Genomic DNA, 12,626 nt, shown 5'->3' with positions numbered 1-12,626 from the left:
TTTTATTAGTGGCTCTTAATCTATTCACAAAATATAATGCAAAGATCCTTCTCTTTCTGTTAGCCTGAAGTCAATATTCAGATTTGCCTTATAAAACTCTTGAACACACAATGGTCTATTTGGGTATTACGACAACAATACCAATTGTTGTTCTGCATTCATACAGACATGTAGAGTTGGTCTATATCCCGTGTGATTGTCTGTGTTTGTCACCGTTATATGTTTCCGTCTGAAAAGATGGACGGGGGTCAATGTCAGTGACTCTTCCTCTTAAACACAAAACATTATTTATAAAACCCAAATGCTCTCAAATGACTCAAAAAACATATTATAGCCCAAACTGGTTCATTATGAGACAAGTTAGTTATATCAGTTTTGAAATAAAATGGCCAACTCATTTGTCTTCCTAAGGCTAATCTCAGAGTTTACATTTTATGTATCCTAAATATACAAAATGAAAGAATATTTTCATGCATGATTTGGCAAAATGACAGCTTGATTGGAAATGACGTCTAATAAGAATCCCATATTTATAATGCATTGTAAAGGCATTATACTGCATTCATACTGTCTCATAATAAATATGCGTTGTAAATATGTGTTATAAATGTGCATTATAAATATGCGTTATAAATGTGCATTATAAATGTGCATTATAAATGTGCATTTTAAATGTGCATTATAAACATGCGTTACAAATGTGCGTTATAAATATGCATTATAAATGTGCATTATAAATATTTGTTATAAATGTGCATTATAAATGTGCATTATAAATATGTGTTATAAATGTACATTATAAATGTGCATTATAAATATGCGTTACAAATGTGTTATAAATGTGCATTATAAATATGTGTTATAAATGTGCATTATACATATTTGTTAGAAAGGTGTATTATAAATGTGCATTATAAATATGCATTATAAATATGCGTTATAAATATGTGTTATAAATGTGCGTTATAAATGTGCATTATAAATATGCGTTATAAATGTGCATTATAAATATGCATTATAAATATGCGTTACAAATGTGCATTATAAATATGCATTATAAATATGCGTTATAAATGTGCATTATAAATATGTGTTATAAATGTGCATTATAAATGTGCATTATAAATATGTGTTATAAATGTGCATTATAAATGTGCGTTATAAATATGCGTTATAAATATGCATTATAAATATGTGTTATAAATGTGCGTTATAAATATGCATTATAAATGTGCGTTATAAATGTGCATTATAAATATGTGTTATAAATGTGCATTATAAATGTGCATTATAAATATGTGTTATAAATGTGCATTATAAATGTGCGTTATAAATATGCGTTATAAATATGCATTATAAATATGTGTTATAAATGTGCGTTATAAATGTGCATTATAAATATGTGTTATAAATGTGCATTATAAATGTGCATTATAAATATGTGTTATAAATGTGCGTTATAAATGTGCGTTATAAATATGTGTTATAAATGTGTTATAAATGTGCATTATAAATGTGCATTATAAATATGTGTTATAAATGTGCGTTATAAATGTGCATTATAAATGTGCATTATAAATATGTGTTATGTGCGTTATAAATGTGCATTATAAATGTGCATTATAAATTTGTGTTATAAATGTGCGTTACAAATGTGCATTATAAATGTGCATTATAAATATGCATTATAAATATGCGTTATAAATGTGTGTTATAAATGTGCATTATAAATATGTGTTATAAATATGCATTATAAATATGTGTTATAAATGTGCGTTATAAATGTGCATTATAAATATGTGTTATAAATGTGCATTATAAATGTGCATTATAAATATGCGTTACAAATGTGTTATAAATGTGCATTATAAATATGTGTTATAAATGTGCATTATACATATTTGTTAGAAAGGTGCATTATAAATGTGCATTATAAATATGCATTATAAATATGCGTTATAAATATGTGTTATAAATGTGCATTATAAATATGCGTTATAAATGTGCATTATAAATATGCATTATAAATATGCGTTACAAATGTGCATTATAAATATGCATTATAAATATGCGTTATAAATGTGCATTATAAATATGTGTTATAAATGTGCGTTATAAATATGCGTTATAAATATGCATTATAAATATGTGTTAGAAATGTGTGTTATAAATGTGCATTATAAATATGTGTTATAAATATGTGTTATAAATGTGCATTAAAATATGCATTATAAATGTGTGTTATAAATGTGTGTTATAAATGTGCATTATAAATATGTGTTATAAATGTGCGTTTTACATATGCATTATAAATGTGCATTATAATATGTGTTATAAATATGTGTTATAAATGTGCGTTATACATATGCATTATAAATGTGCATTATAAATATGTGTTATAAATGTGCGTTATACATATGCATTATAAATATGTGTTATAAATGTGCGTTATACATATGCATTATAAATATGTGTTATAAATGTGCGTTATACATATGCATTATGAATGTGCATTATAAATATGCGTTATACATATGCATGCTAAATATGAGCTTCATAGGAAGTGTTACCAAAATATTCTGCTCACAAGTGATATTTATCTTGAATATTTCATCTTAAGCATGCTCTTCGCTGACACTTTTAGCGTCTTGGTTAAAAGTACACAAACTTTTGAAAACGATTTATTAGGGGCAAAATTGTTTGGTGTTGTGGAAATGATGCCACAACAGTCGTGTTTTTGGAAAAAATTTACAAAAATAATTTTCACAATAAATATTGATACTGTTTATGTTTTTTTTATCATAGTTTTAAAGATGTAATAATTTTTATTTTTATAATTGTTTTTCTTCATTAAATAATGAAAGTCTGCATCTGGGACAAGGCTAAAAAAGTCATTTAAAAAGTACAAAAAAATAAATGATGAAACCCTGGTCAAAAGTTTCCAATTTGTTTTAGTGACCTTCATATAACAAGAAGAAAGTTAAAACCTGTTTGTTGAACCTCTGGGACAAAAAAGTGCCAGAAGTTGTAGAAACACCCAATGCAAAGAACTTTTCAGGAACCTTTCTATTAACGAGTGTTTAATTGCCTTATCTTTTTTTTTTTATTATTTAAAGAATTTTAGGAGAAATATCTGATACATAGTTGATACTTAAACATTACTGAGAACTCCCATGAAGTCACCTGAGGTATGAAGGAGCGACCTCTGAGCAACCACACCTAAATAAATGGCTGTTTTTTTGTGAGACAAAGCTTGAAGCCATCACAGTTCTTATTTCAGACTTTATTGTATTTGTGTGTATGTGTGTGTGTATGTGTGTGTGTGTATGCATGTGCATGTGTGTTTGTGTGTGTATGTGTGTATTTGTGTGTGTGTGTATGCATGTGCATGTGTGTTTGTGTGTGTATGTGTGTATTTGTGTGTGTGTATGTGTGTGCATGTGTGTGTGTGTATGTGTGTGTGTGTGTGTGTGTGTGTGTGTGTGCGTGTGTATGTGTGTGTGTGTATGTGTGTGTATGTGTGTGTATGTGTATGTGTGTGAGTGTGTGTGTATGTGTATGAGTGTGTGTGTATGTGTGTGAGTGTGTGTATGTGTGTGTGTTCGCTCACACACTTGCTAACATTAATAATGGTCTTTGTTTTGTGAGCTTTAAGATTATGATCATATTTAACTCATCAGTGCCAACAGAACTGCCTTAAACAGGAAGAAGTGTTTTCACTGCTCATGAACGCACACACACACTTTTCCAAACACACAATAGGAGGTGGAGGTCAGCGGTATACAATGCAGAGATTAGCGGTGATCGCTTGAGAAGGTTGCAGTGGTTTCGTCCACTGAGACTTCCACTCAAAAGGGGAAATCGATGATTTGAGAAAAACAAAACAAAAGCAATACTTTGAAACTTTTATTTTTCCAAAAATGCAAAAATACAAAATTATAAAGAAAGTCGCTCCATAAGTGTATTACTGTACATTGTACGTTCTGAATATTTACAGTGCTGCAATGCTCAAGATTGAAACCACTTTATAAAGGGTTAAAGTCAGCGTGACACATTTTACATCTGTGAAAATGTCCATTCCTGATATCCTGAACTTGTAACATCACACACGTCATTTAGTTTTCACTATAGGGGCAATTTAATTTCAGATATCTATAATATAATGGGATTGTAACTAGTAAGAAAGCTTCTGAAAATATATTTAATTGCTATTCAAATCGAACATATTGAAATACATGTACGGATGTTTTTCCAAGTGAAAACTTCATTATTGATATTGAAGTTTCAATTGTAACACCTCGGATTTGTGTGTTTGGGATTTCAACTAGTTACAATTTAATTATTTATATATTTATTGTATTTTTGATAGAGGGACAGATATAAAATGTTCGGCTTTTAATAGTTTATATTCCAGTTTTGATATCGAGAATGAATGTTTTTACTAGTTTTACTATGTTTAACTTAATTACTGATATCAAAAAGTATTTTACAAGTTGTAATTACATTTTTTATATAAAAAAATGGCCATTTGCACAAGTAAAAATGTAATTGTTGAAATAATTTTTTACATTTTTACTAGTTAGAAGAAAATTTCTGATTTGTGTGTTTATAATTTAAACTAGTTACAAATTAATTATTGATATCTGTTATAGTATTTTTGACAGGAGGTGCAGATATAAAAAAAAATATGACTTTTACTAGTTTAAATTCCATTTTTTATATCAAAAATGACATTTTTACTAGCTGTAATTCAATTGTTAATTTAAAAATAGCATTTTAACTATAACAGTGTAACTAATCTCATATAAATGAGCATTTCACTAGAGTCAGAATACACCTCGGATTTGTGTGTTTGGGATTTCAGCTAGTTACAATTTAATTATTGATACATTTTATTGCATTTCGGACAAGAAATACTTTGATATCAAGAATGAACATTTTTACTAGTGAAAACTTTATTACCGTTATAAAAAATGAGCATTTTCACTAGTAGATATTCCACTGCTGAGATGGAGAATTAGCATTTTAACTATTGAAAATGTAATTATAGATGTCTATGATTCATATCCTGCATGTTATTTAATGTCCAGAGGGTTTGAGATTGAGCAAGTTATTTCATTTGTCCTTGGAATAACGTGCACCGATGAATCAATAACACAGGACCAACATTTGAAAACGCCTTCGATAGGACTTTAAAAGGACAAAAGAACAAATATGTTCAGGAGTTATTGTAGCCACAGTAGTAGACGGCAGTGCTGGCATCAGAAAGTACAGTTGAGATTAAGTCGGGCCCTTGTAAGGGTGTATGTGGGACCCCGTAAGAGAGGTATTGCTCAAACTCACTGCTGTCCACCTCATCCATTTCACCAGGGCATTGACTCTGAGCCTGAGTGTGCGGATCAGTAGGGTTGTGTGGATGCGTGCGGGCGCCGGCAGGAAGTGACAGTTCCTCATAAGGACGCTTCAGTTGAGAGTTGGCACCATAAAAGACCCCTAAACTGGAAGGGCAGCTCAGGTACGCAGTGGTTTGATGAGACGGCGGGGAAAGACTTCTGTTGAAGAGGGCGAGAGTGACCGAGTTAGACTGCGGACTACAATTCTGACCGGTTGGCTGGTTGGCGCTCGCGTTGCTCAGTTGCTGTGCGCTGTTCATCAGATTGACTTGTGCATTGCCGGAATTGGCGTGTATGTTGACGTTGGAGTGCGGGACGCTGTGAGAGTGAGCGCTCACGTGAGGGTGCGTGTTGGTGTGTGTGTGTTCCTGAAGCTGGTACTCTTGGTGATGATGATAGTTGTACGCTGACTGATGGTGTTCGTCGTGGAGACTGGTGAAGAATTCGGTCACCCCAGCATCCATAGGAGAGGGGTCGGGTGTGGGCAAGCTGTAAGGCTCAAACAAACCCTGGGTCTCACAATATTGATGCAGTCCTGCTTGCGGCAGTCCTGAATAACCCACAGACATTCTGTCCATGCCTAAAGGGGTCTGTGTGTCCCCCACCCCAGGCAGCATGAAGCCTGAGTCCAGTCGTTTGTTTCGTTTCACCTGTTTGCGACGTCGTGGCCGGTATTTATAGTTTGGGTGGTCCTGCATGTGTTTCACTCGCAGCCGTTCGGCCTCCTCCACGAATGGCCGTTTGTCCACCATTGGTAAAGCTTTCCATGACTTGCCTATAAATCATCAGAAAGGGATATTGTCAGTGTTTAATCTCTGGATGGTAGCCTGATTATTAGCAAACCATTTTGGGTTGATGACAATTTTATTTGGGTTTAAAATATGTCAAAGGTCAGTAAAAATGTAATCTTTGAATCCACGTTATTTCACAAATTTCAGAAAAACATTTGCAGCATTTTCTACAAAAAAAAAACAACGATTTAATGACTTTTACTTGATGAAGTAGCCATTAAATACATGCAAGCGCAGCGTAGTTCTAGCGGGAAGACTAGCAGCTGTACATCATCGCACCATTAGCGGGGTAACTCCTAGCCAATCACATGTCAGCCGTTGCTTTATAAGTCTGCTCACAATCTATCACATTGCTGTTTCAGTGTGCTAACACGGCAACCTCCTCCACCTCACCACCACCTGTTGAGTCCCGTCCTGCACGGGGGTAGGCCCCTCGCCCCTGCCTCCTATCTCCGGCAGGATATGACGGTTCCGAGTACAACTTCTTCGGACCGCCAGACGGGGCTTACGCCAAAGAGAGACATTACTTTTCTGTTTTATATTCATCAAATAAATGTCATCTTAAATCTCTCTCACGTCTGCGAGTCAAACTTGTTTTTCAAGGTAAAAAACATTTGTAACAAATATTATGAATTTTTAGTTTTTTCGGGGTTACACCAAATTACCTTAATAAAAGATGCCTTTTCTTAAAAAAGACAAAATAATGACACAGACATGTCATTTTAAAGGGGTCTGTGTTTTAGCTAAATGGCTGCCTGTAAGTTTCACCGCATGACTTTGATTTGTTTCGCAAACATTTTTCAAATATGAATTGTATTTTAAAATAACATTATTTCACTGCTTATTTGTTTTAAGAAATAATAATAAATGATTATTCTGCACTACATGCCAACATTTTATTTTATTTTTTTCAAGAATTTCAGTTTTTAAGGAGATGTTGAATTTTTGTTTTTACAGTCTCCGGATGGTTACACCAAAAATATCAAAATGACTTTTAACTCAATTTAAAAATATGATTTAAATCATATTCATCATAGAAGAGATGTATTCAAGTATTTATATATATATATATATATATATATATATATATATATATATATATATATATATATATATATATATATATATATATATATATATATATATATATACATTTAATTTAATATGTATTCAAGTATTTATATATAAATACATTGTGTATAACACGTTCACTCATTTTACCTTGAGTTTAAGATCTCTTTAGCAGCCCAAATGAAGAAAATATTTCTTAATATACCAGCACACATCCCTGACTTAAACTTTCACCGTGCACAGGGTAAAGAAGTGCTCCAAAATACATGTAAAACTGTATATTTCCAAATAATTCTGAATAAGACACACTTGTGGATAGTAGCTAAAAATGACACAAAGTTAAAACAGCAATAAACAACATTAATTATTTTATATTATAATATATTGTTGCTACTAAACATTATATCTTAATTTGACCCATTTAACAATGCATCATCAGATCAGTGCGCTAAACTGATCTGTGACTTAATGCTACTTAAGTGTTTTAGATCACAACATAAACACGTCATTTACAATTAAAACCGAAACCTGTAAGAACCAAATAACTTTTAAAATCTTGTAACGGATTGCAGCCATATTTATGCATGATTTAAAATCATGTTTACACACATATCTGCACTTCTGAAACGGTGAGTATTTTAACATTTACAGACTGGCCCCCCATTCACTTCCATTGTAAGTGCCTATGAACTGAATGTATTTGGATATCGCCTCTCTTATTGGGACGATGTGCTATTTTAAGTATGAAAAAATGAGTTTTGATGATGTACACATGCTTAATTTTGATGCATATCCCCTTTATTAACATGAATATTTACACTGGATTACCAATTTGCCAAAAGTTATTGTCATTAAAATATAAATAAAAAATGAGAAATATTCAGAAAGGTTTTAGATGTTTTGAAGGAGATCACATATTCATTTCTTATCGTTGTACAGCAGTAACAGCAACTTTAGTAGCTAACTTTGGTATTTTGCCCAAAAAATGGTTTATAAAGTCAGTTTTGTTCTGCAAAGTATTGATGAAGTGCAATGGCATGGATTTGGCACATGGGGGTAACCTCCCCCCACCCCCTAGAATCTGCGCCCCTGATACAGTGCAATATTAAACTTCAATAATCAATCTGTTTTACAATCAATACAAATGACAGATTTATTCATTAACTTAAAAGCTGTTATTAATTCATTCAATATGTGCATAAAGCACATTTTTTGGGGAGGACCAAAAACACCCTAAAAGAAAGAGGAAAACCCAAATGCATGACACATCTTTAGTACTCACCGAGCATTTTGCTGAGCTCCGCGTTGTGCAGGTCGGGGTTTTGTTGCGCCAGCCTCTTGCGCTCATCTTTCGCCCACACCATAAACGCGTTCATCGGCCGGCGGATGCGCGGCTCGCTCTTCCCGTGCCCGGGACCCGCAGCAGAACACGTCTCGCTCTTCACTTTGGAGTCCGCAAGCGGGTTGAGCGGGTTGAGCGGGTCCGCCCACGCGCACTGCCTCACGCCGGGCATCATGACTGAGCTGCCGCGGGTCTGACTCGGGTCGTCACTGGCGTAGCCCGCATCGGGACTGCTCATCTCCCACACGCACCGGGCGCGTATCCTTGATGATCACCAATTGAACACTTTTGTAGCCTCTGGGTGGACCGGGATACTTCTCCAGCTATGCCTTGTCCTGCTCTGTTTGTTTGCTCTTTACTGAGTGCATGCAGTCAATTGAACAGTAAGGTCAGAGTTACACAGCACGAGCCCAGCCAGCTTTAAACGCAGCGGCGACCAATCGCGACATGAGTGGGAGGGTCCTGCCGTGAAAGGTGTGAAAGAGTCCTTGCTCGGAGCCCTTTCTGTACTCCTCAGGACAAGCGTGCAAATTAAACAGTTAATTTTCAGGGGGCTCGTTTTCTTAAAGGAATATATATATATATGGTAATATTTGGGGCAACCCATGGCACTGTTAAAAAAAGTCTTTTTTGTGATATATTTATGATATGCTGTTACAACCCCAAGCTCCTCTAGGGGTGTTGGGCAGCAGCACTGAATGGCATTAACCAATACTTTATGTGCCCGATATCGTAACTTAAGTGCTTGAGAAACGTATTGCCGGACCTCCTGCTTACAAACATTTAATAAAAGACTTAACATGTAACTTTTGTGGTCACTGGAACTTTTGGGAACCCTGATTAAACGTTTAGGCCAATTTGATCTAAAGAATATGACCCTGGGATGGATTAGGACTTGCAATGGCCCTGGGGCCAAATATCTCCAAGAGCCCCCCTCCATCAAAAAGTTGTTGGGTGTGTGTGTGTGGGGGGTTTCGTTGTTCATGCCCAAAAGGGTTTTCAAGCAGGTGGGATAACCAAACTAGATGGCACAGCCTTAAAGCCCAGGGCACCCCTGGGCATTCAAGGGCCCCCTGGCAGTCAAGGGCCCCCGGGCACTGGCCCCATTGGCCTGGTTGTTAATCCATCCATGCCTGTTCATTCAATTAAGACGCACTTTTTTTACGTGCACAGGAAAAGTCTTTCAGAACAACACAGCATTGGTCGTCTTTATAACTGAAAGTTGTCTATTGCTGTTTTAAAACGAATAGTTGCGCCACAAACATTAAACATCCATTACTGAGTCTTTTGAAATAGCCCTACAATAACCAAATGTAAAGCTTGAGAACTGATAGGCTTATTTTAACAATTGACACTTCAAAAACTTTACGTATTAAGTTTAACATTTACCACACAGTGAAGATAAATGCAGTGCTTGCTTTAGGATCAATATCCTGTCAGTAGATCTGCTTGCATTTGCAAACAGTAGTGGAGGGATTGTCACACGCTGATAATGGAAAGGTGTGAAGTCGATCATGTTTCCTTGCATACAGAGTATGAAGTCGAGTGCACTTGCAATTTCACCCTAACTCTGTCCTGCTGGGCAGTCAACAAATAGGAAAGTAAGTGGCTGTAATGCACCAGGTGTGTGACATGTTATATGTTTAGCAGAATATCCATAAAAGTGTCCATTAAACTTGTGTTGCTACACTATATGCAAGTCTTCTCAAGCCATGATGGCTTTTTGTGAAAGACTGAGATGTACGTAAAGGAAGTATTTGTGGCATAATGTTGATCACCACTAAATCAATGTAGACTCATCCCTCCTTTTCTTTAAGAAAGGGCACATTTGGGTTACAGTAAGGCACAATGGAAGTGAATGGGGGACAATCCGTTAACATTAAAACACTCAGTGTTTCAAAAGCATAACCACGTGACGCAAGCAATATGCGTGTAAATGTGATTTTAGTGCGGTAAAATCACTTACTAACCTTTTCTGTGTAAAGTTATAACCGATTTTACAACTTTGTTGCCATGACGACGTAGCACGTAAACCCAAAGACCCTAAAACGATGATTTAAACAACATTAAAGCTCAAATAATACTCACGTCTTAACAGATTAATGAATGTAAGTGCTTTTATAAAATGATAAGCATCACATTTCTGCCTTTTAAACCCTACGAAAAATGGCCCCATTGACTTACATTGTAAGTGCCTCAGTGTAACCCAGATTTTTGCATTTTTTTTTTTACAGAAAAGGAGGGATGAGACGAAATTACCTTTTGTTGCAAAAGGTAACAAAAGGTAATTTCCCTCTGCTATGACTCTTTTGTCCCTCTGCTATGACTCTTTGATCTCTTTTGCGGTCACGTTTTTCAAATTTGCTGCATTGCGATTGATCACATGACATGCAAGGACCAATGGAAGTTTGCATCAGTGACATCAATCCTATCGGCATTTTATTTTATTTATTTCTCCCCAGTTTGAAAGGCCCAATTCCCAATGCGCTCTAGGTCCTCGTGGTGGCGTAGTCGCCTCCGCGTCTGAGAACGTCAATCCACACATCTTATCCCGTGGCTTGTTGAGCGTGTTACCATGGAGATGTATTGCGTGTGGAGGCTTCACGCTATTCTCCGCGGCATCCACGTGCAACTCACCACGTGCCCCACCGAGAGCGAACCACATTATAGCGACCACGAGGAGGTTACCCCATGTGACTCTACCCTCCATAGCAACCGGGCCAGTTTGGTTGCTTAAGAGTCCAGGCTGCAGTCAGGATTCGAACTCGCGACTCCAGGGGTGGAAGTCAGCATCAATACTCGTTTAGCTACCCAGGCCCCTCTAAATGTAAATTTTTACAATTCTAATATACTATTATACTATTCGAGACATCTCATTTTATGCTTCGTGGAAGAAAGAGAGACCATACAGCTAATATGTGTCATTTAACCCCATTTACAGATACCTGAGATATCTGATTTTGTACTAAAATGGATCATATATACATATATATATATAACCATATCAGACTTCTGTGTGGGATTCGAGTTTACTAAACATGTAAAATGTTCATGTTTTGAGAACCAAAGTGCCCTTACCTGCTCATGTGCAGTTTATGGGAGAAAATTGGGAACTATACCAAAACCCACATCCTTTTTTCTGCTGACCTTAATTTGAATTTGTTAATCTTTACTCTTTCTGTATGGCTGTATAAGTATGTTTGTGGCAGCGGGGGCGTGGTCAAGCGCCCGTCCGGGAGAGAGAAGCGGTAAGGGCGCTCACACCTGGGCCAAATTATGACTAACACCTGTCTCTAATTTCAGTAGAGTGAGGAGAGCGGTTAAAAAGCCAACAGCCGGAGAGCAGAGACAGAGGGGAACAGAGCAAGCCAACTGAGTGCGCTTGTGTGTGTGTGTGTATATATAAAGTGGTTGTCAGACAGACGAATAAAAATTCCTTACCTTACGCTTGTATCCTCCGTTTCTTGTCCTCCTTCCTGTGAGGGTGTCACACTGGTGCCGAAACCCGGGATAGCAAAATGGAACAGAGTCGCCCCATAGAGTCCTCCCAGCTGGCTGAAGTCCTCCAGTCCCTCACGACACTCCACCAGAGCCACCAACAATCCCTGCTTGAGCTCCGGCAAGACCAGGATCGTCGTTTTTTGAGATCATGCGGGCTCAAGCAGAGGACCGGCACGCCATCCGGAGCCTCCTCAGCCAGGAGGCCGCTCCAGCCGCAGCCGCGACCACGGACACCCACGCCACATTGCCCCGCCCTCGTTACAGAAGATGGGGCGGCGGACGACCCAGAGGCCTTCATCGACCTCTTCGAGAGGGCGAGGAGATTTGGGGTGGCCCCAAGAGCAGTGGGCAGCCCGCTTAGTCCCTCTCCTGTCGGGGAAGCACAACTCGCGGCCCAACAGCTGCCGGCAACAAGCCTCCTGGCTTACCACGACTTCGCGTAAAGCCATCCTGCAACGGGTTGGTGGGTCCCCAGAAGAAAGCCGCCAACTCTTCCGGACCTTAAAGCTGGAAAAATCCGACCGCCCG

General features: G+C 36.9%; 1 protein-coding gene across 1 annotated transcript; it reads right to left on the bottom strand.

The window, feature by feature from the left end:
• Positions 1 to 3,953: 3,953 nt before the first annotated feature.
• Positions 3,954 to 8,973, bottom strand: LOC127661701 (transcription factor Sox-17-alpha-like). The gene is made up of 2 exons (XM_052152537.1): positions 8,538 to 8,973; positions 3,954 to 6,168 (listed from the first exon to the last, which is right to left on the bottom strand). The coding sequence occupies exons 1-2, from the start codon at positions 8,833 to 8,835 to the stop codon at positions 5,219 to 5,221; spliced, it is 1,248 nt and encodes a 415-aa protein (XP_052008497.1). The 5' UTR covers positions 8,836 to 8,973; the 3' UTR covers positions 3,954 to 5,218.
• Between the last annotated feature and the right edge of the window lie 3,653 nt (positions 8,974 to 12,626).

Source organism: Xyrauchen texanus, chromosome 2 (assembly GCF_025860055.1).
Source record: "Xyrauchen texanus isolate HMW12.3.18 chromosome 2, RBS_HiC_50CHRs, whole genome shotgun sequence".
Lineage (NCBI taxonomy): Eukaryota > Metazoa > Chordata > Actinopteri > Cypriniformes > Catostomidae > Xyrauchen > Xyrauchen texanus.
The sequence above is the reverse complement of the archived record's forward strand: the minus strand, read 5'-3'. Positions and strand labels throughout refer to the sequence as shown.

Bases quoted from the DNA above. Each gene is read 5' to 3' on its own strand.
- LOC127661701 (XM_052152537.1), bottom strand. From the start codon at position 8,835: ATGAGCAGTCCCGATGCGGGCTACGCCAGTGACGACCCGAGTCAGACC. The intron at 6,169-8,537 runs GTGAGTACTAAA...GATGATTTATAG, and splicing joins GGAGCTCAGCAAAATGCTCG to GCAAGTCATGGAAAGCTTTA.